Consider the following 25,016-nt stretch of genomic DNA (forward strand, 5'->3'; position numbering starts at 1 on the left):
GTGCGGCGCGGGCCGCCTTGGTTACCGCGTTCTCCGCCCCTCGCTACGTCATCGCTCTGAGCCCGGGATCCGCTGCCCGCGCGGGCGCCGCCCGAGATCGTGGGGCCCCGGTTGCCGCCCCCTCAGGTAAGGCCTTCTCCTCAGCCTTCGCCCCTCTTTTTCCGAGCTCCTTCTGTCTTCTTGCCCCTTTCGTTGCTCTGAGAGCGCTGCGCGCGTTCCACTGCTTCCTCTGCTTTTCGGACCCCGCTATTCCATACTAACTCCAGCGAGATAGGGGGGGTCTGGTGCCATCGTCTTGGCGACGGAGGGGGTATTTATCTCTTCCTGGGCCACATGGTGCCCCAAGGCGCTGGTATCCGTGATTCCTGAAGACAGAAGGGAATGCTGGTTGATCCCGACGAGCTGGGGTTTGGACGGCAGCCTGGTTTAAGCAAGGGGTAGGGAAAGGCAAAAGATAGGAGTAGGCAGGCCTGAAGGGGTGGGATCGGGATCAGTGTGGACGGCGTGTGAACTCTGGGCGGTGACAGTGGAGAAAGATGTCTTGGGCCCTGCCCCCGAACCAGGAGCCACCATGTTGGTGATACCCCCCGGACTGAGCGAGGAGGAGGAGGCTCTGCAGAAGAAATTCAACAAACTCAAGAAAAAGGTGAGGGAGTGTGTGTGGGCATGGCCCAAACTTTCAAAGACTCTACACTGAGAACACCTGGGGTGAGTGTGAGGGGATGCGGGGTGGGGACTCCTCTAGCTAATACCTGGAGGCTTACCATCTCTCTGTGTAACTTCAGAAATGGACTTTCCCAAGTGTGTACTTTCTTTTCTCTCTTTTCTATGTGGTCTGCCATGGAGTTGTCTTCCTTTTCCATGGCTTTTAGTACCACCTAAGAACTGGTGATCCCAAGCTTGGTTTTTCCAATGCCATCTAGTGTCTTACTGATAATTTTCACATATCCAAAACTGAAGCTGTCCTCTTGTCTGTACTAAATTTGGTCTTCCAAAAAGGACTGTCTGCATTCACTTCTTTGATTTGTTTGAGATGAATATCTCATCACTTGCACAATTTGTGTAGCCAAACGTTTGCCAAGTCTTCATTTTTCTTTTAAAGTAATTTCTTCTGTTTTCTTTTCCTATGTATTCCCTAGATCTGGTCTTTGCTGATGCTCACTTTGACTGTTGTAACGGTCTCTCAACAAGATTCTTCTCTTGGACAGACTTTCACTCCTGTTAAAACGATGCATTGAAAATACTAAACACTGCCCTTCTTTTTTCAAAACACAATGGTTTCGCATTGCCTATAAAAAGCTTTAATCTGACCTTTCTTCCTATAGAACTATCCCTTGGTCCCAAAACACACATTCTCAAAACCTTCTTATGTCTGCATCTCTGCCACCCTGTTTTCTTTGTCTAAAATGCCTTTTCCTCTCAGCCTGCATTATGTAGATCCTACTCAGGACCCGGTTTAATAACCATTTGCATCAGAAAAATCTTACTTGCTTTCAGCTCCAGTCTGCACTTATGATCAGTCTTGACAGTTCAATCAGGTCATCATCTTTCTCAGCCTGTGAGCTCAGGAGGAGGATCTGTGTCTCTTTCTTTTGCAAATCTCTGTTTCAGAGCATTGGTGTGTTCTTATTAAACATGTAGGAGTGGTTGGACGAAGCCCCTAAGAAGGCACGGAGGCTTATACTAAACTGCAGTGTGTATCCGGGGGCCATGGTCTGTGTTTTGAGTTCCTTGTTTTCAACTTGAAAAATATGAGACTCTGCAAAGCCTCTGGATACTATGGTTTAGAGTAGGTATGGCTGGTGTATGTGATCTGAGGGACTATATGTGAGAGGCAGGTCAGCTGCAGTATACCTCCCCAGGGCCACCGTTTGCATTATTTTCTCTCAGAAAGGTAGACCCGGAGTGATGTGCCCAAGGGCCTTGGGAGAAGACCTGGCCAGGGATTGGCCCTCATCAATCCCTCTCTTCTCACTCTTGTTCCCAGAAAAAGGCATTGCTGGCTCTGAAGAAGCAAAGTAGCAGCAGCACAGCCAGCCAAGGCGGTGTCAAACGCTGTGAGTGACAGGGGAGGCGGGGATAGGCTAAAAGTAAGCACACCAGCTGACCTCTGGCCAACATAATAAACCTCTTTCCCTTGCCACTTCAGCACTGTCAGAGCAGCCTGTGGTGGACACGGCCACAGCAACAGAGCAGGCAAAGCAGCTGGTGAAGTCAGGAGCCATCAGTGCCATCAAGGCCGAGACCAAGAACTCAGGCTTCAAGCGTTCTCGGACCCTAGAGGGGAAGTTAAAGGTGAGCACAGGCAGAAAGGTTGTTCACGGGATCCTCCACGTCAGAGGGCATCCTTCCAAGTTGGAATGAAGGTAGGTGTAGGGGGAAGGTAATGCCAGTTCAGTCATGGACAAGTTGCAGTGCCATTCTGAGCTTCAGGTTTCTTATCTATAAAATGAAGAAACTAGACGCCTCCCAGATTCTCCTCTGTTTTATGTATTCTGTGACTCTAATCCATCATGTAATAGATCTGTTGGATTGTGTTCTCTAAGGAGTTGAAAAGGCTGAAAAAGTCATTAGGTTCAAGATGTTTTTAGTAAACTAAATGCTTCAAGTGTGTATTAAGTCTTTTATGTAAAATAACACATAGTCAAGTAAGAAACAACAAAAAAAAAAAGGCCAGGGGAGCCAAGAGGAGGGTGAGGGAAGAGGAGCCCCCCACCCCCGATAGGCAGCCTCCTGCTCCCCCACTGAGGTAGGTCTTTCCCACTTTCCCAGGACCCTGAGAAGGGGCCGGTTCCCACTTTCCAACCGTTCCAGAGGAGCGTATCTGCTGACGACGACCTGCAGGAGGTAATGGTTTCCAGTTTTCTGTCTCTGAGGAATGGGGGATTGAGAAAAATGAGAAACACACATATTGGAGGCCATATGCCAGCCACTCAGACTTGTCTTAACTGTTCTTGGTCTCTTTCAGTCGTCCAGACGTCCACAAAGGAAATCTCTGTATGAGAGGTTAGAGAAAGATAGGTCGGGATCCCAGTTGGCGGGGTTTGGGGGGCACGAGAGGCTTGCCTGGGTCCTCAGGAGGTTTGGGAATGAAGTGGGAAGAGCTGGGGCTGCAGAGGGGGTGTTGAGTCTGTGTGGGATCCGGGAAGATGGGGTAAAGGCCCCCTTCAATCCTCATTGTCTGCTGCTCCCCAGCTTCGTGTCTTCCAGTGATCGGCTTCGGGAACTGGGGCCGGATGGGGAAGAGGCAGAGGGCCCAGGAGCTGGTGATGGCCCACCTCGAAGCTTTGACTGGGGCTACGAAGAACATGGTGGTGCCCGTTCCTCAGCCTCCCCTCCCCGAAGCCGCAGCCGGGACCGCAGTCGTGAGCGGAACCGAGACAGAGACCGAGATCGGGATCGAGAGCGAGAGCGGGACAGGGACCGAGACCGTGATCGAGAGCGGGACAGGGACCGAGAGCGGGACAGGGACCGAGACCGGGACCGGGAGCGAGACCGAGAGGGCCCTTTCCGCAGTGAGTGATCTTGGCTAGTGGGAAGTGACTTCAGATACGGTGTAGGTGGGTCCTACTAAAGTGTACTCTACAGTGGAGGATAAGCTAAGCTTACGTCTCATGACTGGATTCTGATGTTCCATAGGATCAGACTCGTTCCCTGAACGCCGGGCCCCTCGGAAGGGAAACACTCTCTATGTGTATGGAGAAGACATGACACCCACCCTCCTCCGTGGGGCCTTCTCTCCCTTTGGAAACATCATTGACCTCTCCATGGACCCACCCAGAAAGTAAGGACAACAGTGGGTTGTCCTAGGAGGACCTGGGGTGTGAGACCTGAGGGAGGAAGCTGGCCTGTCTCCACAGCCTGTAACACTGGGTTTGCCTGGGTCCTGAGGAGCCCGTAGGCCCTCTACTGACCCTGTGTTTTCTCATCCCAGCTGTGCCTTCGTCACCTATGAAAAGATGGAGTCAGCAGATCAGGCCGTTGCTGAGGTTGGGACTTCCCAGATCTGTTCTTCCCATCCCTCCTGCTATCCTCATATTTTCTCTCTAAAATACTGGGAGCCAGGAGGAAATCATTTCCTCTTGACAAAGAAAGTGTTTCCCTATTATTCATGCAGGAAACCTTATATTCTCAAGTCCCTACTTACTCTATTCTTAGGATGACAGCTTCTGGAAATCCTCCTTTGGTTTGTCTATAATGTTTGCCCCCATCCTCTGCCTACTCCCCTCTTCTGCCCCAGCTCAACGGGACCCAAGTGGAGTCTGTACAGCTCAAAGTCAGCATTGCCCGAAAACAGCCCATGCTGGATGCCGCCACGGGCAAGTCTGTCTGGGGCTCCCTGGGTAAGAAGGGGATTCTTCCTTTCTCATCCTGTTGCCCACAGCTCACCCCATGTTGTTCTCCTGCCTGTCCCTGGGTCCCCTAGAGGGGCTAGAGATCTGGTTTTGTGTGGAAACTGTGGGGATTAGGAGAATCCTTAGGCCTTCTATCAGTTAGAAGCAGGAGGAGAGAAAAGTATTAGAAACCATTTTCAAAGTGTTGATTGGAACAAGGAAGAAAGTGGGAGTGAGTCAGGTTGGTAAAGAAGGTAAGCACCTCATGTGGCCTTATTCATTTTGAGATGGAGTATAGTTGGTTTTATAAAATAGGCCTTTGAAGTTAGGAATCAGAAACAGGTGTTTGGTAAGGACTGAAAATGTAGACTGGAGTCACCTGTATCATAGGGCCGCTGCAAAACAACACGATAATGTTGCAGGGGAGACTGAATGCAGAAGAGAAATGAGCCAGGACTGGACTTGAGGAATAAATAGTCAGGAAATATGGGAGGAAGCTGGGCTGTGCTCCTTATGCCCCATATGGCCCCAGCCCTCCTGATATGTTAGGCTGAAGTTGAGGGTGCAACATAGGAGACAAAGGAGAGGTCAGAGGTCTGGGAACAGGACGTGAAGGTCCTGGGTCATTGCAACCGAAGGATACAGGCTTTGAGAAGGAGGAAGTGATCCACGGCATCAAGATGAAAGCTCTAAGAGGATGGGGGCTTGCATGGGGGATTCCCTCTAGCCCCAGAGTGGCAGGAATGAAATCCTTGGGAATGAAGTATAGGGAGGAAAGGGGAAGGGACAACTCCAGGGAGAATACTGAGGGCCAGAGTTACACTGGAATGAATTCTCCTGATGGAATGAATAACCTGTTTCACCCGAAGTAGATTTTCATGTAAAGGAGTAGGCACGAGGGAGTTTGGAGCAAGAGTATCCCATTATACTAAAGAAGGAACCAGGAAGGACCAGCATGTTAACAGGGCTATAGAGATTTTCTCATTTTTGGTGTACTGACTGGAAGTAGGGGGTTAACATTATTCACATGTGTCAAGAATAACATTTGGGTTATTTCTGAGGACAAAACACTCATTACAGTGTTTGCGTGTGCCATGATAACGGCACACTCTTTACTGGGGCCATGGATTGGTAGCCACAGGCCTAAGGGGGCTAAAGGTAGAGAAGCCATCCTGGCCACCAGAGGGCAGCATGGAAACTGGGCATCTGAAGGCCAGAGGCTAGAGTTGAGGTGGTCACACTCTGGGCCTCAGGTCTTCTCAGTGCTCTCCCTCAGACCTTAACGAAACTTTTCCTCCCTCCCCAGCTGTCCAGAATAGCCCTAAGGGCTGCCACCGGGACAAGAGGACTCAGATTGTCTACAGCGACGATGTCTACAAGGAAAACCTTGTGGACGGCTTCTAGGGAATGGAGCTGGATTCCGTGTGCCTCATCTGCCCCAATGCTGATCTCAGTAAAACACTGAGGTGGAAGGTCACCCATCTCCCTCAGCCTCTGGTTTTTCAGCACTTGGGATTGGGGTTGAGCCTTTAAAAACGGCTATTAGATGTGATCTCAGTTGTAACCACATGACTAGTGCACGCTCCCCACTCCTTTACCCCAAAAGGATCTTGAACACAGGTGTTGTCGCAGCTGTTTTAATTTGGTCTCATGCCCCTTTCCAGCAGGAAACCCCTTATAGAAAACCCAGATCCTCATCTTGGAGTTTTTCCTTGAGCCAGGGCAGCACATGGTAGAGGTTGATGTGAAAGTCTCGAGCATAACCAGGTACTTGCTGTGGCCGCTTGCAAACGTCCACAACGCCCCAGCTGATCACGCCAACCTGGAGAGAGCGAGGGGTTGTCAGGAATCATTTGGTAGAACTCCTTAATCCCAGGAAGCACAGTTACTGCCAGTTGCATCTGAACTGACCTGACCTGGGAAGACTAGACTAGGGACCCGGTTCAGTCCTGTCCCCTGGCACACAGACCAGACACATGGCCCTGAATTGGTCAGTTCAAGGAAGAGTCTGAAGGTGAGGCAGGCTCTGCCCCACCCCCTACCTCTTTTCAGCCACATGCAGTGAGCTTTCCTGTTTTGGGGCCCATGCTGACCACTCAGCATCTCCCCAGAGATAGGAAAGGGAAGACTCACTTGAATGAAGCGACTCTTCTTGTGAATAATCAGGGGGCCACCAGAATCACCTGCAGGGAAGATGATGCTGTAAGCAAAGACTCTTAGGCCTCAGAACTCACATCACACCCAGAGAGCCTTCTCACCTTTGCAAGTGTTGGGGTCAGCGTAGGGAGACACACCTCCAGTGCAGAGGAACCTGGGGGTGACTACCTCAGAGACATCCTTGACTTTGTCATAACCTGGGGCGTGCAGAGCATCTCTCTCACAGCTGGCTTTCTGTAGGTGAGATGGGGATGTGTGGAGGGGAGGAGGGTGAGGAACAAAGCTTGCTTAGGAAGAATTGGGGACTTCAAGATCCCACATTCCTCACCTTGTCCCCATTCTTGATGTAGACTGCCTTCCGAGTCAGGGTCTTCTTAGAATCCTTAGACTCAGACACAAACAGAGCTTCGATGTCCTTTGCAGGGAGCAGCTCTTGCACTTTACAGATGGATAGACTGGGTCATTTCAGCACTCTCCCTCCCCTCCCCGCCTCATGCTTTGTCATCAAGTGGCCCTCCACCCCTTCCCATGAGCTGGCGGCTGGGCAGGGCATCACCTGCTCTCCCTGTGGTCCCCCTCACCACCCCCCCCCCCTTGTCTCAGAGCCTCACCCTTAACAAGCTGCTCTCCCTGAACATGTCTTACTCTGTTGCCTGCACGTGGTTGACCTTGGAAGCCTCAAGGCTTGAATCGATCCCTCAGTGCAGGGGAGACAAATGGGCCTGTTGAGGAGAGATGGAGAAATTCAAGGATCGTGAACCCTGGGCCTGCTCCAGTCCTGGTTCTGCCTCTCCCGGCCTTTTCTCTCAGAATCCACATGGCTCACCTGATAGTCTCCTCATACTTGAGCTTCTTCTTGAGCTTGATGAGGGCCACGTCATAGTCATAAAACTCAGGAATGCCTTTTGCTTTTTTTGCATTGAGGTCATAATTTGGATGAAATAGGACTTCTTCTATCTCCCGCTCCTGCCTCTTTGATCCTGAAGTAGGAGAGGGGGTCCTTCTAGACTATCGGTGTCTGTGTAGGCAGCCTCCTGCCTGCATGTCATCCCTAACCTAAATCCCCATCCCTAACTGATAGCATGCACAGGAAGGGCTGTTATGACAGGTGAAAAGTGTGGGCCCTGGAAGCAGTGTTGCCCAGAGGGCGCCACAGAAGCTCAGAATTGATGGTTTGCATTCTTACCCACGCTGACCTTGATTGAGTGTTTCTCATCATCCACAGTGAAACAGTGTGCAGCTGTCAGCACAAAGTACTCAGACACAATAGCACCCATACAGCTCTCATGTCCCTTCGAAGGGCGCTGGGAACAGCAGCAGAGGGAAAGCTCAGCTTTCACAAATGTCACAATCTGATTAAGAGTGCCTTGCCCTTCCCCCAACCTTCATTTCACCCTGACCTCCCTTCCCCTAAGTCCCCACCACCAGGACACTGCACTTACAATGACTGAGATCTTGGCCTGCCATGGTTGCTTGTGGTAGGGAGTACCTGTCTTGTGCTCCCAAACCATGCCACAGAGACCCAGTGTCCGACTTTCATCTGGCAAGAAAGGAGATTGTGCTAAAAGCTGGGACAGTTCATTTCCAAATGGCAGCTGTCTGCGGGAGGGACGCCAATGTGTCTGTGGGGAGCAGATGCCCAAAAGAGGGAAGGGAAGGCAAGGAACCACTGGAATCATGGGACTAAGCTCAGAGACCTGGGCATGTTCAGGCCCAACTCCTGCTAACTTGTCATTTCTTCACCTCTGTTGGCCCCAGCTTCCATATCTGTAAAAGGAGGGACTTGAGAAAGGTCTCTGCATCATTTCAGAACTTGTGATTCTGAGATCAGGGGGTGGAAAGTACCAGGAAGCAAGAATAGTGACCTGGAGGTAGAGGAGGTGAGAAAGGGCTTCCAGACTGCCAGGGCTTTAGGAGGAGTGGAAGAATGAGTGACCTTGAGGGGTCTGGGGAGGGCTGAGTTTCCTGACCATCTCCTTATAGCCTTCCATAGTTTCCTACCAAGCATTTGGATGAAAACATCCTCCAGGCTTTCCAAGTCCTGGAGTCTGAACACGTGTTTCTCTTTATCCTTCTTGGAAGCCAAAGCATTGATGTTCTCTTGGTTCACTAGAGGTCCAACCCCGAACACATAGATGTCTGAGACAGAAAAAACAGAGTGAGGGTCTTGGCCCTGGCGCAGGAAAGAAGCTAATAAAGTGGGGTGCTGGGTCCTAGGCAATAAAACTCACCCAGATAATCCTCCCTTGGTTTTTTGCGATTTCTACCAATGTCCAGCAAGTACCGAATATCATGAATGACAGTGACTGGATCCCCACCCATGTTGTGCAAACCTGCAGGAGAGATGGACTGTGAGGGTGGGAGACATGAAGGAAGAGGGTCCAGGAAGATAAAGAGGCTGGAAGGAGTGACATACAGGGCTGAGTGAGCAGGTTGGAGAGGAGATCATGAGTGAGAGATCACGGAGTGGAAGGTCCCTCCTTGTAAAGGCACAGGGAAGAGCAGCACACCATCCCCCAGCCACAAGTCCAGTGTTATGTGTGGACTCAGGACCACTAGCTGGTTTGAGAGGGTGGGGAAACAGAGGCAGAAACGCCCCTCTTACCGTCAGTCATGATGATAATGACATGGCGCGTGTGGTTCCAGGTCTCTCTGAGTTGGTTTACTTCCCTGCTCATCATGTTGTACACTTCCAGGAGAGCCCTCTTGGTGTTAGTCCCTGCCTTCAACTTGTGATCTGTGAACAGGGAAGATGTCATCACCTCGCCTGATCTCCCAAGCCGCCCTTGACCCCAGAGGCCTGGCTGCAACTGGGATCCCACATCTGTCAACTTGAGTTGTCACCCCACTGTCCTCCCTCTGACAACAAAGTGACCCTCTCAGTTCCAAAGGGTTCCCACCAAACCCCATTTTCCAGTGACCATGCTGTCCAACCGTGGACTAAAAAGTAGTCCTCCCTGCCCCACCACGTGGTCTTACTACACCCTCCCCACAACACTCCTGAAGCTTCAGACCTCTCTGACCCCAAAGTGAACCTCCCACCCTTCCCTGACTTCTGACCTTCGTAGTTGATTTGGTTGAGCTGCTCTGTGACCCAGTCTGCTTCGCTGCTCTTTGGGTCAGACACTCTGACCAAAACTTTGGGTTCTGTGGCATATGTCACTAGACCATATTTTGGCTTCACCCCATAGCTTGCCACCTGTGGGCGAGGGGAGCAATAGGTCACAGCATCAAAAGTAGAATATATGGTTGGGAGAATTCAGCAGCTTAGCTGAGACAGATAGGAAAGTCCTTAGTAAGAGATTCAAAGACTGACTCATCACCCTGGGGTCATGGAGGAGTCCAGGTTAAAGGACTGGTAAAAGGAAAGGAGGACACAATAGCACCTGGAGATTTTCTGGGACCCTGTGGCTCTGAGTGGCTGGGAGTATCTGGGAACTAGTCTTGGCAGGGCAGTGAGGTCCTTTCAGGGTTCCCACCTTCTCGATGAAAGCTCTGAGACAATTCTTGGCCCCTGTGAAGTTGTTGGCCCCCACACTGTCTGATCCATCCAATACCAGGTAGATGTTCATGGAGCCCGAGGGGTCCAGGATAATCTTTCTCTTCTGTTGTTCCCCTGGATGCCACCAAAGAGGCTCAGGCTCCACAACAAATAGGTCTCCTGCCCCTTCTCCACCCCACACCCAACCCCCTGCCCCGCCTCCCCTCTCTGCCTTCAAACCTGGGCTATGTCCATCCTCGGCATCAACTCCTTCTATGGTCTCTGTCAGGGAAGACAGGAAGGCTTCGGCCACCTCTGCAGGAGTGTCGTACATAAAGGAGTCTGGGAGAGGTCAGAGAGCAGGTCAAATGTCTGGGAGGTCAGGGACACTGACAGGAGATGGTGGGCTTCTGGGGCGGGAAGGGCTCAGAAGTTCTTTGGGGAGATTTAGAAGGGAGGAAGGAGCTGGGTGGCGGCAGCGGGAGAAGGCATTGCGCTCCGAGGGGACGTGCGGATGGGAGAGCAGGGTCTGACTTGAGGGTACAGATCAAGGGTCACCTTGGCAGGAAGGCTCTGTTCCACTCCAAGAACCACCTTCCTGGCATGTTCGCTGCTGGGAACCACGCAGAGTGAGCCCCCGGTTGCAGTAGTAGGTGACACGGTCTTCAAGGCGGTACTGGCTGCCCACCTTTCTTGAGCCAAGAGGGATGCCCGGGTTGGGGCAGTACCCCGCTGCAAAAGTGTGAGACACACACTGGTGAGGGCCAAAGCCTGGGGCGCAAAGGGCAAGGCAGAGCATCGAGCTGCGGCACTGGTTCCTCAAGCTGAGGATGGTCAGGGAGAAGGAGCTGTTGTGGACTGGGGGGACGGTTCTCACCTCCATCATCACAGACAGCCGTTTCCCCATCCCACCGACCATTCCCTTGGCAGGTGCGATTGGCAGAGCCCCGAAGAGTGTAGCCATCATAGCAGCGGAAAGAGATCTCATCGCTCAAATTGTAGTAGGCAGCCCGGGGCCAGTACTCCCCATTCTCAAAATCCTGTGGTCTGGGACAGCGAATTGCTTTGAGGGTAAGGGGGTGGAGACCAAGAAGAAGTTACTGGAAGGGAAGGGCTACCCTTTAGGATAAGCCTTCTGGTCTCAGGGACCCTGTCACTGAGAAATATCACTTCTCAGCCCCAAAGGATAGCTACTACCCTCGACCCCTGGAGGTACCTCCACCCATACCGAGTCCTGATGCTCCCCCCTCCCCATTTCTAAGTGTTCTTTGAACTGCTGGGGCTGCCTGACACAGGGTAAATGCTTAGTAAAGTCTAGCTCCCCTTCCTTCTCTCTCCATCCCACCTCCAGCCCTCACTCAGCACTGACCCGTGCTCAGCCCAACTTGTCAGCCTGCCTGGTCTCCACTCAAGCCTAGACTTATCCAAGTCTGAACCTTGGCTGCCACCTGCTCCGTCCCTCAGCCGGCCCATGCCCATCCTCCCTGCCCTCCAACCTTTGCATTCGGCCCTCTTGACAATCTTTCTGTCTTGAGTCTGCAGGGTGCTCCAGGACCCTGTGGATCTGCAAGTGCGTATCTGCGTGGGGTATGGGTAGAAGCCAGAAGGACACAAGTACTCCAGCACCTGGCCCGCCTTAAGAAGCCGGAAGGAGCCACCTTTGATCTCTACTCCCTCCAGAGGGCAGAGGCTTTGGGGCCCAGCCTCAGGCAGTGGCGTCATGTCCACACCTAAACAGAAAAGTTGGTGAGGCCCAGCCTCACAAGGCTGAGGATGGATCGTGGGGGGAGCAGGAGTGGAGGGAGGAGAGCTGTGATCTCACTTACCTCCACACAAGAGGCCCAGGATCAAGGGTACCAGGCAGAGTCGGGGGTTGCGACCAATCCCCATGTTGACCCGGAGCTGGGGGCAGAAGGGCCTCTCCTGGCTTCTGCTGCAAGTCCGCTTGGCTTGATGGCCAAACTGAAACTTTAGACCTGAGCCTGGTCACACTCCCTTCCCCTGCCCCCCACAACCTCCAGCCTTTTATGCAATCCTGTTCTGGCACCTGCTGTTCACCCCACCCTCCCTACCCACATCACTTTCCGGAATGTCCAACCGGGGAGGGCCCCACTGAGCTGCCAATCAAGGAAACAGAAACTGCAAAAATTCCACCTTTGGCTCCCCAAGGTCCAGGACTCTGCCAGTCAACACCTCCTCTCCGCCCCTTGTCCTGCCCAACAAGCCCAGACCTCCCCTTGAGGACTAGATATAAGGCCCACACTGCCCCCTCCACCCCTGCTGACTCTGTTACCGAGCAGAGTTCAGCCGCTGTTTGTCCAGCAAGGTCTCTGACCTGCCTTCTTGGTGGTTCCTGGAATCATTCTGGCCTTTCTCTCCCCTCCCAGGCCAGCCCCTAGGCAGAGGCACAGACAGATGTGGGAATCATTGGTTTTTATTAATTTCATAACTAGGTAATTTCCTGTGTAAGTGGAAGGAGAGTGAGCCAAGTACAGCGGAGGGAGGGGTCAGCGCTGGCAGGAGCGCCGGGGATTCCCTAGCGCGGATGCGCCGCTGCTCCGGGATCCTGGAGGCGGGGATGTGTTCAGAGCAAGGAGTGCGGATGAGTCTTGGAGGCTGAGGGTGGGCGTTCAGAGGTAGACTGGAGAGACGGCAGGTCCTGGCAGGTCAGCAGAGGGCTCGGTGGCCAAGGTTAGAGGGGCACAAAGTTCAGGATGCCCTCCAGATGCTGCCTGAGCCAGGGCTGCAGGCGGAAGAGGTTGATGTGGAAATCTCGCGGAACCTTGCCACGGGTCGCAGGTTTGCGGGAGTTCTTACTGGAGCTGCCACAGGGGTTGTAGAGACCCCAGCTCACCAGGCCCACCTAGAAGAGGAAAAGGTTGGAGTGGGGGGCTTCCCCTGTCCCAGCCCCAACCTCTTTAGGTCCTTCAAAGGCCTGCCTCATCCCCCAACAAGGCGGAGATCCCGTGACTCCAGTCCTGTGAACTTCTCCTTTCTCACCTGAAAAAACCTGAGTCTCCGCTCAAGGAAAACTGCTCCCCCGGATTCTCCTACCAGAAAGGAGGGACAGAGACTGTCATCCTGCCGACCATCACCGCTGCATCGGGGCATGCATGCTGGCCACAAGGGACACAGGTGGCCTTCCCCTGGGGAATCCGGACTCCAGGGTGGGGATTGTGGGTGGAAAGTGGGTGGAGGAGGGGCTCACCCTTGCAGGGACTGTCATCCCCCTGGGTCCCACTGCATAGGAATTGGTCTGTCACCACCTCTCTGACATCTGTCAGGTTGGGGAACGTGGTTTTGTCTTCAGAGACGACCCTGACACAGTTTGTCCACTGCAGGAGGGGCGGAAGAGGACAGAAGGATGGAGTGAGCAAGCCCAGGGGACCCTAGCAGGGCAGCTAGGCCCAGGAGGAGGGATGACTTGGGGTCAGAGGGAGAAAGCAGCCAGAGCTAGGGGAGGCAGAGAGAAATCCCATCCCTCCCAACAGCATCCAGAACCTGAGACCCTCACCTCTGACCCTGTCTTGAGGTTAACGTTCAGCTTATCCCCATTCAAAGCCACAAAATGAGCAGGAATGCTCACTTGGTTCAGAAGCTCCATCTCTGCAGTCAAGGACAAGGATGTCAGTGCTGGTCCCTTTACCCAGCATCCTGACTTGGGGACTGCAGCACAGCCCATGATATCATCCCCGAAACCCTGGTGCCAGTCCCTCCCGCACCCTGAGTCCAGCACTCACCGTGGTCTCGGCAGGTACTGCCTGGGAGTCTCCGCAGAGCCAGGTTGGCCCCCACTGTGCAGGGGAGGCAGATGGGCCTGAGGAGAAGGACCAGGGTCACAGAGGCCCATCCTTGGTGTCCCCTCATCCAGGGCTCCCCAGGACACTCTCCCCTGTAGAGGGTGCCCTCCCATCCCAGACTCTGGCACCTGGCATGGCTGGACATCTTCACTTTCTGGGTCAGCTTTAGCAGAGCGATGTCATCGCCATAGAACTCCGGGATTCCCTGATTCTTCTTGGAAAAGACATTGAACCCCGGGGAGATCACTGCCTTCTCAATTTGGAATTCTTTGCCCCCCTGAAAGTTGGGATCCCCTGGAAACAAAGTAGCAGATTAGGCTGGACCAGGGCTCCTGAAGGGGCCACAGGCTGGGAATAAGAGATGGGAGCTCTGCCCAGGGAATCGGGAATCTGGTGCAGGCCCTTCCTTACCCACACTGACCCTCCACAGTGTGCTGTCCTCGGCATTGCGGAAGCAGTGAGCGGCTGTCAGGACCCACTGGTCAGAGATGAGGGCCCCCCGGCAGGTCTCCTGGCTCCTGGGCTGCAGGGGGACAGGTGATCTCAGGGACTGCTATGTCTCTGGCTCATGGCTGCACCTCTGGGATCCAAGCCCCACCCCTCCTTCCAGGTACCTTAAAGGTAACGTGCCAGGGTGTCCTCTCCTGGGCAGAGGCATTGGCAGACATGTTCCCCACCCCACAGATGGGGTCTGTGAGCTGAGAGACATCTGTGGGTGTGAAGAGCAGATGGTGAAGGAGGCCGGTGAGGGGCGCTGTGAGTAGGTGCCATGCCGGGACCCTCAGCTGGCTCCACACTGGCCACCCCCTCCAGAGAGGGTGAAGCGCACTCACCCAGCATGTGCTCGAAGACCTGGCTCAGCGCCTGCACATCCTTCAGAATAAAGGCGTGCCTCTCGCCATCCTTCTTGGACCCCAGGTTATTCAGCTCTTTCCAATCCACATCTAGGCTGCCCACGCCAATGGCATAGATGTCTGAGGGGGAGGGAATTAGCAGAATCTCACAGTGAGCTGCTATCCCGCAGTACAGGAGGCTGTAGTTGGGAACTCGCTGTGTCCCATGAAGCCCTACATGAGTGGGATCCCCTCCCCGCCCCTTCACTACATATCTGATCTCATTTCCCACCACTTCTCCCCTTCAGTCTCTTCCAGTCACACAGCATCCTTTAATTTCCTGAAATACACTCCCACCTCAGGGCCTTTGCATGAGCTTTGTCCCTGCCTGGTTCACTCCTACCCCCAGGCTTCCCACATGCCTCACTCTCTTACATTTCTAAGCTTTGATTCAAATGTCCCCATCGCAGGAGGCCTGCTCTGGCCTCCTTGTATAAAACTGCAATGACCCAGACATCTCTGTTTCTTTTCTGCTTCATTTTATACCTCAGTGCATGTCACCCTCTACTGTGCCACATGGCTTCCTTATTTATTTTGTGTAATGCCTGGAGTGGGTAGAATTGTGTCTTCTTGAAAGGTATGTTCAGGTCCTAACCCCCAGGGTCTGTGAATATGCTCATATATATTTGGAAATCGTGTCCTCGCGGATAAAATCAGTTAAAGTGAGGTCTCGCTGGATGGGGAAAGGGAGGGAGTGACGAATCTGACGCCTTTACAAGAATAAGGGAATCCGAACACCAACACAGAGAACCATGTGATGTCACATGAGATACCTTCAGGGAAGACAGTGATGTGAAGAGAGGCAGAGATTGGATAATCCTACCCCAAGCTAAGAAATGCCTGGGGCCACCTGAAGTTGGACAAGGTAAGGAAGGGTTCTTGGAGGTTCCGGTGGGAGCACGACCCTGTTGATACCTTGATTTTGGACTTCCTACTTCCTGAGCATGAGAGAATGCATCTCTGTTGTTTCAAGCCACCCAAATTTGTACCATTTGTTGCCACAGCCCTAAGAAACTAATCTATCGCCCCCTTCCAGAATGATAGCCCCAAGAAACAGGCATTTTCTTCTGTTTGTTTACAGCTGTATTGTTAGAGTGGTGCTTGGCCCAAAAGAGGCTCTCGGTGAGGACTTTTAAATGAATAAATGAATGAAAAAGAACTCATGATGTAGCATGGAGGCACAGCTTCAAATCTGTTCATCCTCTACAAAATGCCAGCTCTGGGAGAAAGACTTGAAGCCACCTCTTCCCATTGGAGAACCTGGATCCACATGACCATTCACACCAACCTCTGAGCCAGTGTGGGTGCCAGTCAGAACTGCCCCGGGGTGGCCACCGAGTCTAGCCTTCTCCCACCCTTTATACTCCTCATAGTCCTTTTATGCAGTTAAAGTGGAAGCTGGACGATTATCACATCCCATGTGTTTTCATTGAAGAATTGATGCTTTTGAACTGTGGTGTTGGAGAAGACTCTTGAGAGTCCCTTGGACTGCAAGGAGATCAAACTAGTCAATCCTAAAGGAAATCAGTCCTAAATATTCATTGTAAGGACTGAACCTGAAGCTCCAATACTTTGGCTGCCTGATTCAAAGAGCCGACTCTTTGGAAAAGACCCTGATGCTGGGAAAGATTGAGGGTAGAAGGAGAAGGGGACAACAGAGGATGAGATAATTGGATAGCATCACCAACTCAATGGACATGAGTTTGAGCAAACTCCAGGAGATGGTGAAGGACAGGGAAGCCTGGCGTGCTGCAGTCCACAGTGTCACAAAGAGTCGGACACAACTGAGCAACTGAACAACAATAGCAATGTGTTTTATCTATTTCCCTGAGGTTCCTGCCTCTTTTTAAGAAGGTGTTTTCAAGCATTTAACTCTGGCCCAGTGATGCTAAGTAGTTACGGAGTGAAGTTTGGATTTTGCCTTCCTTAGACAAGGGTTTTCCCAAAGAAATCTGCTTACCCTCAAGGAGCAGGTGGAATGGGTGGCATGAGCAGAAAAGAGAGAACCCAAGGGGAAAGTAAAACTTGGGACCTCCAAACCAACTGCTACCCCTTATCTGGAGCACTTCTCTTTGAAGTTCTTTTCTGGTCAAAGGTCAGTGCAATTTTTGTTTAGTCTGAATTAGAGGAACTGTTCTTTTAGAGACTGCAACTGCCAACGCCTTAGTTAACTGCACTGCTAATGGAAAAAAGGCCAGAGACAGTCCCTACAAGGATTCCAGACCTTTTCTTCCCGGAGAGGTTCGTGGAACAAAAGCTGATGAATGAAAATGACGTCAACGATGATGATGGTGGTGGTGGTGGTCACCACCACTGCACACGTGAGTTTCTCTGTACCAAGTAATGTTTGAGCATTTGCCCTTACTGGCCTGTGAGGTAGGTCCTTGTCCTATATCCTCCTTACAAGTAAAGAAACGACCCACGGTCACAGCCAACCAAAGATGAACCCAAGGTTAAAACAACAAACTCAAGGTTTGTAGTTTGACTACAAACTCTTCAATGTGATCCTTGGCTGACTGCATACAGAACAACACAGCCTGGGGTCTCAATAGAAATACAGCCAAGGACTTCCCTGGCGGTCGAGTGGTTAAGACTCTGCGCTTCTACTGCAGGGGGTATAGGTTTGATCCCTGGTCAAGATACTAAGATCCCTCATGCTGTGTGCAGTGCAGCCAAAAAAATGAAATGCAGAGAAAAATAGCCAAGTTGCTGAAACTCCTGGCTGTGGTCCTTGGGTTCTCTGCAGAGAGCACAGATTGTGGCAGGGCAGGGGCAGAGGCTCACCCAGATAATCTTTCCTCTTCTGGTTGATGTTCAAGACCTCTTTGATATTGTCAACAGCCACCTTGGGAGAGCCGCCCATGTTGGACTTTCCTGGATCAAGGAGGAAAAAGAATTGTTCATTAAGATGGATGCATCACGATCCCCTCAGCCCTGGAGAAGTGGGGAGGCATTCATCCTGGGAACCTCAACACTTACACTCCCTATTGGAGTTTCAAGATACATTATTCACGGAAATTCTTTAGCACTGGGTCAGGGGCATCTTAATACTTTATCTCATTTGATTCTCGTGAAGCCCCTGTAAGTGTGGGTCTCCTCATGTTATAGATAGGAAATCTGATTTCTAGAGGAGCTGTGTGATTTGGACAAAATCAAGATAAATGGCAGAGCCCTGATCCACTACCCAATCTGCCTTTCATCCATGGACCTCAACATCACTGCTGCAGAGCCACACCTCCCACCCAACTCCCTCTAGGTGACCTCCCAGGTGGTAACAACTAATACATAATCATAAAGCACTCTTACACAAAGTACTTATTGCTCTTCATAAAAATTGTGTAAGGGGACTTCCCTGGAGGATGAACAGTTAAGACTCTGCACTTCCACTGCCAGGGGTTCAGGTTTGATCCCTAGTTGGATAATTAAGATCCACATGCCATGCAGTGCAGCCAAAAAACAAATAAACAAACTATATACAGAAAAGAGGGCAGCTTCCATTATCAATAATTGTCATGGTTGTCATTACCATCATCATCAGCACTGTTTCTACTTTAGAAATAAGAAACCAAGGCCTGACATGGCAGAGGGAGAACCAGAAGGCAGGTCTTCTGACCCCACATTGCTGCTCCTTCCACGGTGGCAGGCTTACTCACAGAGACAACAATACCTACCGTCTGTCAGAAGGATGATGGCATGTCGGATTTCCCGCCAGGCCACTGGGTTCATATGGAGCCGATTCATTTGGTTATTCATCATTATATAGACACCATGGAGGGCCTCGTAGATGTTGGTCCCAGTTCCATTTTCATGGTCTGGAATATGTGAAGATGAAAAGCTGTCTTAGAAACCTTCCACCTACCACCTGGGAGAAGGGAATCACTCTATTTTCCCCAAACACTGGAAATGCAATTATCAACTGATTTGATAAAGACCGACCTTTGATATTCAGTTAGAGATTTGGCATCATTGCCCGTTCAAACATTTCAAACCTTTCCCTTTAGAAATGCTCATTGCATAACAGCACTAAAGTTCATCCTAAAATCCCAGAATTTGAAGATGGGGTTTCCAAAAAAAGTGGATTGTTTCAACCAGCTGCTACCTACCACCCAGGTAGTTTCATAATGACATGAGGAGACTATGAAAACCAGACCATGTGGTTCAGGGAGGATCTGAAGACCTGCATGATGCTTTTGGACACATAGCACATGTGAACAAGCCAGGTGTTGGTAGGAGCTGCAACTCCCCAACCATGAACCTGACTGGGAAGCCACCCCAATCTAAGGAACATTAGGCCCAGAACCCTGGGACCTGAATGCCACCAAGAGGCCTCTCTCTCGAACTTGTCCAGAGTCTCTGCAGGCACAGAGAGCTCATCCCCTACTCCCACTCCCATCACCTTCATTTGATGGCATCATACCTTTATAGTTGATATTTCTCAGACTGTTCTCCACTTCAGTCACATCCCGGGATCTGTCATCCAAGACCGACATGATGATTTTGGGCTTTGATGCAAAAGTGATGATGGCAACACTAACCTTGATCTCAAAGCTGAAGATCTGTGAAGGGCAAATGAGAGGGTGAAGGGCCCCCAGACCAAAAAGAAGATGGTAAGAGAGCCAGCAATGGGCCCTGGAGGAGATAGAGAGCCTAGACAGAGATCGACAAAGGCAAGGCCCATGGAGAATTCCTTCCTGGGAGGTGGCTGCTTAAGGAAGCCAGGAAACTGACAATTGTTGGCCCTCTCCTCTGTTTGACAGGTTCACTCTGCATTTAATCCTCATATCAATGATGTGAGGGGTCGTGATGGTCCCTATTATATAGATGAGGATGCTGAGACTTGTTACCTTGCCCCTGATCACACCACTGGTGAAAGATGAAGAATTCAAACCTATCGGCCCTTGCCTGTAGCATTTTACAGCCTCATGGCTTAGTGGCTTACTTAATTTTATATCTGAAGAGAGAAACTAAGGAACACAAAAGCTGCCTTCTTTCCAATGGCGCAGGGAGGGAAAATACATATCTACAAAAACTATTGTGAAAAGCATAATTCCCAAGCAAAGTCCTGGCAAGAAATGTAAACCAGTGGTTTCCAAACTCTTCTGTTCATGCATTCTGTAAGCAGAAACATTCTGAGCACATACCTCAATATAGGTATATGTATTTATAAAGTATACTCATAAAGTGTATCACTGCTCAAATATATTGTACACATTTTAAAATGTATAGAAAAGATTGAAATTTTAAAAGGAAACTATTAAGTTCTTCATTTCAGTTAAATTACGGTTATTCCACATGATTACTAGTACTTTTCTGCCACACACACCCCACAGACTGTTTTGGGTACCCCTTTGTGAAGACCACTGTTCTAGAATTCCTGAAAGGTGGCATCTCAGCCTCGTTCATCTTTGTGATCTCCCAGGAGCCAGAATAGTGCTTGACAGTAGGTACCCCAACGGTGTTTGTCGAATGAAAAATAGTATCCTCTAAATTCATGATCCATGGCATGTGTATAATCTGGGAAGACTTCTTGGAGGAAGTGGGCTGTGAATGGGATTCTGAGAAGGGAAGGAGACAGAGACAGTGCAGGAAGGCAGCCGATATCCGCAGGCTCCTATTTCCTGACCCTGTCCACCATGCGGGAGGCGCTGTCCTTGAAGATTTCAAAGTCATCTTTGGACACACTCTGAGAGGCGTCCAGGAGCAGGTAGAGGTTCAGATGACCGGAACGCTGGATTTGTATTTTGCGACCCAAGTTTTCTGGGAGAAATGTGGAAGGGGGGAGATTCAGACCTCCACCGCCCACCTGCTCTCTAGCCAAGGCGGTCAGACCCCTCTGCCTCTCTTATAGTCAGCTCAGCCCGGGTGACCCCACCGTAGGCTCCTGCCCCGCCCCCAATCTTGCCCCGCCCCTGCCACGCCCACCTCAAGCACTCACCTGTCTTCTGCTGGATGGGATTGGTGGTTGCAAGTAAGTGGGAGAAGGAGGTGCCCAGGGCGGGGGCCACATCCTCAGGAAAGTCGTAGGAGTAGGGCTCTGCGGGGAGAGTCGATGGGGTCAGCTGGGTCCGGGGGTGGGGGCCCAGCAGTGTCCGAAGGGTCAGAGCTGCTACTCACGGCGGCAGATGGCCTCCGTCCCACTCCAGACCCCGTCGTCCTGGCACTCGCGCTCCGCAGACCCTGTCAGCACCAGATTCGAGGAGCAGCGGTATCTGACCTTGTCCCCAAGGCCGAAGCGAGAGCCGGTCCTCACTGCACCCACGGAAATGCCCGGGTTGGGGCAGTGGCTGGCTGCGAGGAACAAAGATGGAGGTGAGCAGGGACTCGCCTCCTCAGCCTCCGGACTCCGGACCCGGCTCGCCCACCCTCTCCTTCTAGGCTCTTCCTCCTCTGGAAACCCTCAGAGCCTCTGCGGGTCCCTTGGCCTCTCCCTTGGGAGACATCATACCTGTGCTTCCCAGGGGTGCCGATGGAAAAACCTGAAGTAGGGAAAAGGTTTAGAACTCTGTGGCCTCAGTGGCCACCTAAAACATCCCAATCCCAACCCAGGGTCTCTGCTAGTACCAGACCAGAACCTCAGGGAAGATGGAGGCTGAAGAGCCCACCCCTCCACAGAGAACATTTGCAAACAATGAGACATCACTGCACACCCACCAGAACTGTTAAAACTAAAAAGATGGGCAATTCCAGGTGTCAGAGGACAACCAGAGCTGATGATCTATCGAGAAACTTTTTGCAGCCTCTACTAAAAGAAAACAGATGCCAACCTGTGACCCAGTAACTCCACTCCCAAATAATATACTCCAGAGAGATAAGTGTCTAGTGCACCCAAAGTCATATATAAGCGTATTCATAGAGCTTTACTCACAATAACCAAAACCTGGAAATAGCCAAATGCTCACCAACAGGAGATAAACTGTAGTATGTAATGGAACTACACAGCATAAAAAAATAACAAATTGCTGGTACACAGGGAAACATCGATAAATCTCCCAGGCAGAATGTTGAATAAAGGAAACCAGATGCAAAAGAGCACAGTCTGTCTGATTCCACTTGTTTGAGGTGTAAGAAGAAGCTAAACGAATCTATGGAGATACTAGTCAGGAGAAGGTTACCTTGTGGAAGGGGACAGCAGGGAGCCTCCTGAGATGGTGGACACTCAGTTTTGGTGAATACTTAAAATCTGTACACTTTAGATAGATTAAACCTCAATTTTCAAGTGAATTATATTTATGTTTGAATAAATGGCTGTTGTCAAAGAATCAAGGCTGTGACTAGAAAGCCAGCAGCTGGGCTCCAGGTGAGGGTATGGTCCTACCGCCTCGTGAACTGAGTCCTTTGTATTATGTATTTAGAACTGTGACCTAGAAACCTCCTAAAACCTACAGGCAAATGTAGCTCCAGGGAATCCCAGGAACCCCACTTTTGTCAAGCAGAGCCCCCCTCCCCAGTCTTTCACAAGGGCAGTAATGACCATGACATAAGTATATGTGGTGCTTACAGATTCCAGGAGCTGTTCCAGAGGCAACCCATTCGATCCACACGGCAACCCCCTGCAGTCAGTCCTCTCACCGTCTCCATTTTACAGATGTGAAAACTGAGGCACAGAGAGGTTAAATAACCTCCCCAAAGGCCGTCAAAATCAAAGCTGGGCTTGGAACTCAGATTGTCTCCAGAGGCAAGGCAGCTGAGCACAACACTTGATTTCCTTTCATCACATCCTCTCTGCAACAGCCCAGGGGGACCAGGTACCAGCCTGGCTTGGAGGCATTGGGAAAAGCTGGACAGAGCATTTACAGCCTTATTGCTGGACCCAAAGCTTAGCACCGACTTCCTTGAGCCAGAAGCCTAACAGGCTGGAGATATGTAACTATAGACCTCAATTGACCAAATTCTAGGAATATGATTTTGGCAACAGAAACACCTGGTCCCTGACCCCACACATGCTCCCTGGGCACATATCTGGCTCCAGGGCTCCCAGGAGACCCCTGCCCCCATGCAGCCATGGGTCAGGGCACTCACCGCCATTGTCACACACGGCCGTCTCGCCATCCCACATGCCATTGGGGCGACACTGTCGCACAGCTGAGCCCCGCAGGGTGAAGCCATCCTCACACTCGAAGCTCAGGTTGCCGCCCACCGGGTGGGACCCCAGCCGTGGGGTGTACACACCATTCTCAAAGGAAACAGGGGCTGGACAGCGAACAGCTGGAGGGAGAGAAGGGGATGATAATACAAGGATGGAGGGATGACACCTGGACTGCCCACCAAAGTGGGTGATATTCAGCTTGGAGGCATGGCAAGAGCCAGTTGCTTGTCAAAATATTAGGTGGATGCCTGTGAAATTGCTACTTTTGACAATTGGTTGAATATTAGCAATTTCACATAGTTCAATCTAATAGATTTAAAAACAGTCACTTCTCTCAGCCCCGTGAGAACTATGACCACCCCAGTCCCTCCCATGGTGTTCTCCGATGTCCCAGGAGTGGGTAACTAGAGGGGTGACACATGGCAAAACCGAGGACGCCTGGACCATTCAGCATCCATTCTGAATGGTCAGTACCGTGTGGCAGATTGTCAAGACCTCTAAACATCATCCTTGGCTTTAGTACCCCACAATCTCCATCATAGTCTGCCTACAATGCCTTGCTGTGGGCAGTAGACATTTCCTTGCTATTTTGAAAAGCCCTGTGGAAAAGGAGTTTTGCCACCCCGTTGAGTCACATTAAGCCCCACACTGAGCAAACTAAATAGGAGTCCCCGAGGTGGCCACTGGCAGGGAGCCTCACGTTTACAGATCGCCTTTGTCGACCGAGTGGATCTTGGAATTTGCCACTGTCCATTGCTCTTGCACAGCCTTGTCACCACCGGGTACGGGTAGCGGCCCAGGGGGCAAGAGTAGGTGAGGATACTCCCAGGGCTCCAGCCGTTGCTGAGGGTGAAACTGCCCCCAGAGATATTCACGTTCTTGGGGCAGGAAAGCGTGGCTGTAGCCAAACCTGCGGGCATGGGGATACGACTCAGAAATGCAGCAGAGAAGGAAAGCACAGATGAGAAAAGGAAAGCAGAAGAGATTGTCCGTTTCACACGTGGAAACTCAATCTGGTGGCACCAGCCCGGCCCCACAGGACCCCAGCATCCCCTCTCCCCTGCTCCTACCTGGGTACAGGGGCAGCAAGTAAAGGACGGCCATCAGTGGGTCCATGGTGTCTACCTCAGGGGCAGGGACAGGCAGAGAACCGGGAGAGGGAAAAGGTCATCTGACTTCCCGAAAACCAGAGCTGGCTCAGCAGCTGCTTCATCTGCTGCCAGAGACAGAACACTAGGGAGTGGCAAGGGGGAATGTTCCCTTGTTAGGAGGAAAAAAAAAAACCCATAAACAGGGATTGGGGGCTGAGCTGAGGGGGTGAAAGTTTTGCCCTGTCTCCCTAGTCTCCACACATCCCTAGAGTCAGCTCATCTGCACCACAGGCTTTTGCCCACTGCTCCCCCACCGCCTCTGCTTCTCAGACACACGTGCCCACACACTCTTACATGAATAGTCTAAAGCACACAAACCAACTGAGATTGCAAAACATTTTATTTAAGTAAAGTTTCGGTTTTCTTTTGGGTTTTCCCAAGTGGATGTTACAAATACTTCCTCAGAGCCTAGGTTAGTATTGTCTTCTTCAACATAAGCCCCCAAGGGATTAAACTAATTGTCTTAAAAATTCTTGATGCCTAGGAGGATACACCATCTTTTTCTTCCCTTAGGAATAAAAATGAAATCAACACTTAGAGACAAGAAAAAGGTTGAGAACATTTTTAAGGAAAGTCCAGTAGATAAAAATTCCCCAAGGTTTTAAAATAAATAAATCTGGGTTGATTATTCAAAGAAGTGAAAATATTTTTGATTTGGAATGTGCCTTTAAATTGCAATGTGCAAGGGACTTCCCTGGTAGTTCAGTGGTTGAGAATCTGCCTTCCAGTGCAGGGGGACTCGGGTTCTATCTCTGGAAGAGAAACTAAGATCACACATGCCACAGGGCAACTAAGCTTGCCACCACAACTACTGAGCCCGCACGCCTCAGTGGAGACTCGATGCAGCCAAAAAATAAATAAAATTAAAAGCAAAAGAAAAAGATATTAAATTACCAGCCATACAGAAAAATAAAAATTTTTAATTAAAATGTGCATTTTGTATGAAATGCAGGAAGCAAAGAAATTCTGAGCTACTGCGTTAGCCTCCCCATCCCACAAAAGTCTTTAATATTCATCAAACAATGTGTACGGGCTAAGTAGCTTCAGTCGTGTGCAACACTTTGGAACCCCAGGGATCAAACTCGCATCTCTTAAGTCTCCTGCATTGGCAGGC

General features: G+C 51.0%; 3 protein-coding genes across 5 annotated transcripts; 1 reads left to right on the forward strand and 2 right to left on the reverse strand.

The window, feature by feature from the left end:
• Positions 1–27: 27 nt before the first annotated feature.
• NELFE (negative elongation factor complex member E) lies at positions 28–5,811 on the forward strand. Its single transcript, XM_020897279.2, has 11 exons — positions 28–126; positions 564–646; positions 1,988–2,057; positions 2,150–2,295; positions 2,773–2,847; positions 2,969–3,006; positions 3,196–3,515; positions 3,640–3,784; positions 3,935–3,989; positions 4,241–4,343; positions 5,641–5,811. Exons 2-11 carry the CDS (start codon positions 572–574, stop codon positions 5,736–5,738), a joined length of 1,125 nt encoding a protein of 374 aa, XP_020752938.1. The 5' UTR covers positions 28–126; positions 564–571; the 3' UTR covers positions 5,739–5,811.
• Positions 5,812–5,955: 144 nt separating this feature from the next.
• CFB (complement factor B) lies at positions 5,956–11,978 on the reverse strand. Its single transcript, XM_020897274.2, has 18 exons — positions 11,799–11,978; positions 11,469–11,702; positions 10,850–11,035; positions 10,531–10,704; positions 10,213–10,314; positions 9,971–10,107; positions 9,552–9,690; positions 9,097–9,228; positions 8,723–8,824; positions 8,493–8,630; positions 7,934–8,031; positions 7,678–7,795; positions 7,318–7,471; positions 7,137–7,213; positions 6,820–6,929; positions 6,593–6,725; positions 6,468–6,517; positions 5,956–6,156 (listed from the first exon to the last, which is right to left on the reverse strand). Exons 1-18 carry the CDS (start codon positions 11,860–11,862, stop codon positions 6,010–6,012), a joined length of 2,295 nt encoding a protein of 764 aa, XP_020752933.1. The 5' UTR covers positions 11,863–11,978; the 3' UTR covers positions 5,956–6,009.
• A 412-nt stretch (positions 11,979–12,390) lies between these two features.
• On the reverse strand, positions 12,391–24,106 carry C2 (complement C2). 3 transcript variants are annotated; one of them, XM_020897271.2, is made up of 18 exons: positions 23,822–24,096; positions 23,452–23,661; positions 22,685–22,870; positions 20,780–20,953; positions 20,601–20,699; positions 20,289–20,422; positions 19,083–19,221; positions 18,337–18,477; positions 17,450–17,539; positions 14,606–14,746; positions 14,387–14,481; positions 14,184–14,295; positions 13,901–14,066; positions 13,713–13,789; positions 13,487–13,578; positions 13,181–13,307; positions 12,973–13,022; positions 12,391–12,835 (listed from the first exon to the last, which is right to left on the reverse strand). In XM_020897271.2, exons 1-18 carry the CDS (start codon positions 23,865–23,867, stop codon positions 12,665–12,667), a joined length of 2,250 nt encoding a protein of 749 aa, XP_020752930.1. In that variant the 5' UTR covers positions 23,868–24,096; the 3' UTR covers positions 12,391–12,664. The 3 variants fall into 3 exon arrangements, with proteins under 3 accessions (XP_020752930.1, XP_020752929.1, XP_070312857.1); XM_020897270.2 differs by having other exon boundaries at positions 13,713–14,066; positions 23,822–24,106; XM_070456756.1 differs by lacking the exon at positions 12,973–13,022 and having other exon boundaries at positions 12,698–12,835; positions 23,822–24,101.
• Positions 24,107–25,016: the final 910 nt, after the last annotated feature.

This window comes from Odocoileus virginianus, chromosome 27, assembly GCF_023699985.2.
Source record: "Odocoileus virginianus isolate 20LAN1187 ecotype Illinois chromosome 27, Ovbor_1.2, whole genome shotgun sequence".
NCBI classification, from domain to species: Eukaryota; Metazoa; Chordata; class Mammalia; order Artiodactyla; family Cervidae; genus Odocoileus; species Odocoileus virginianus.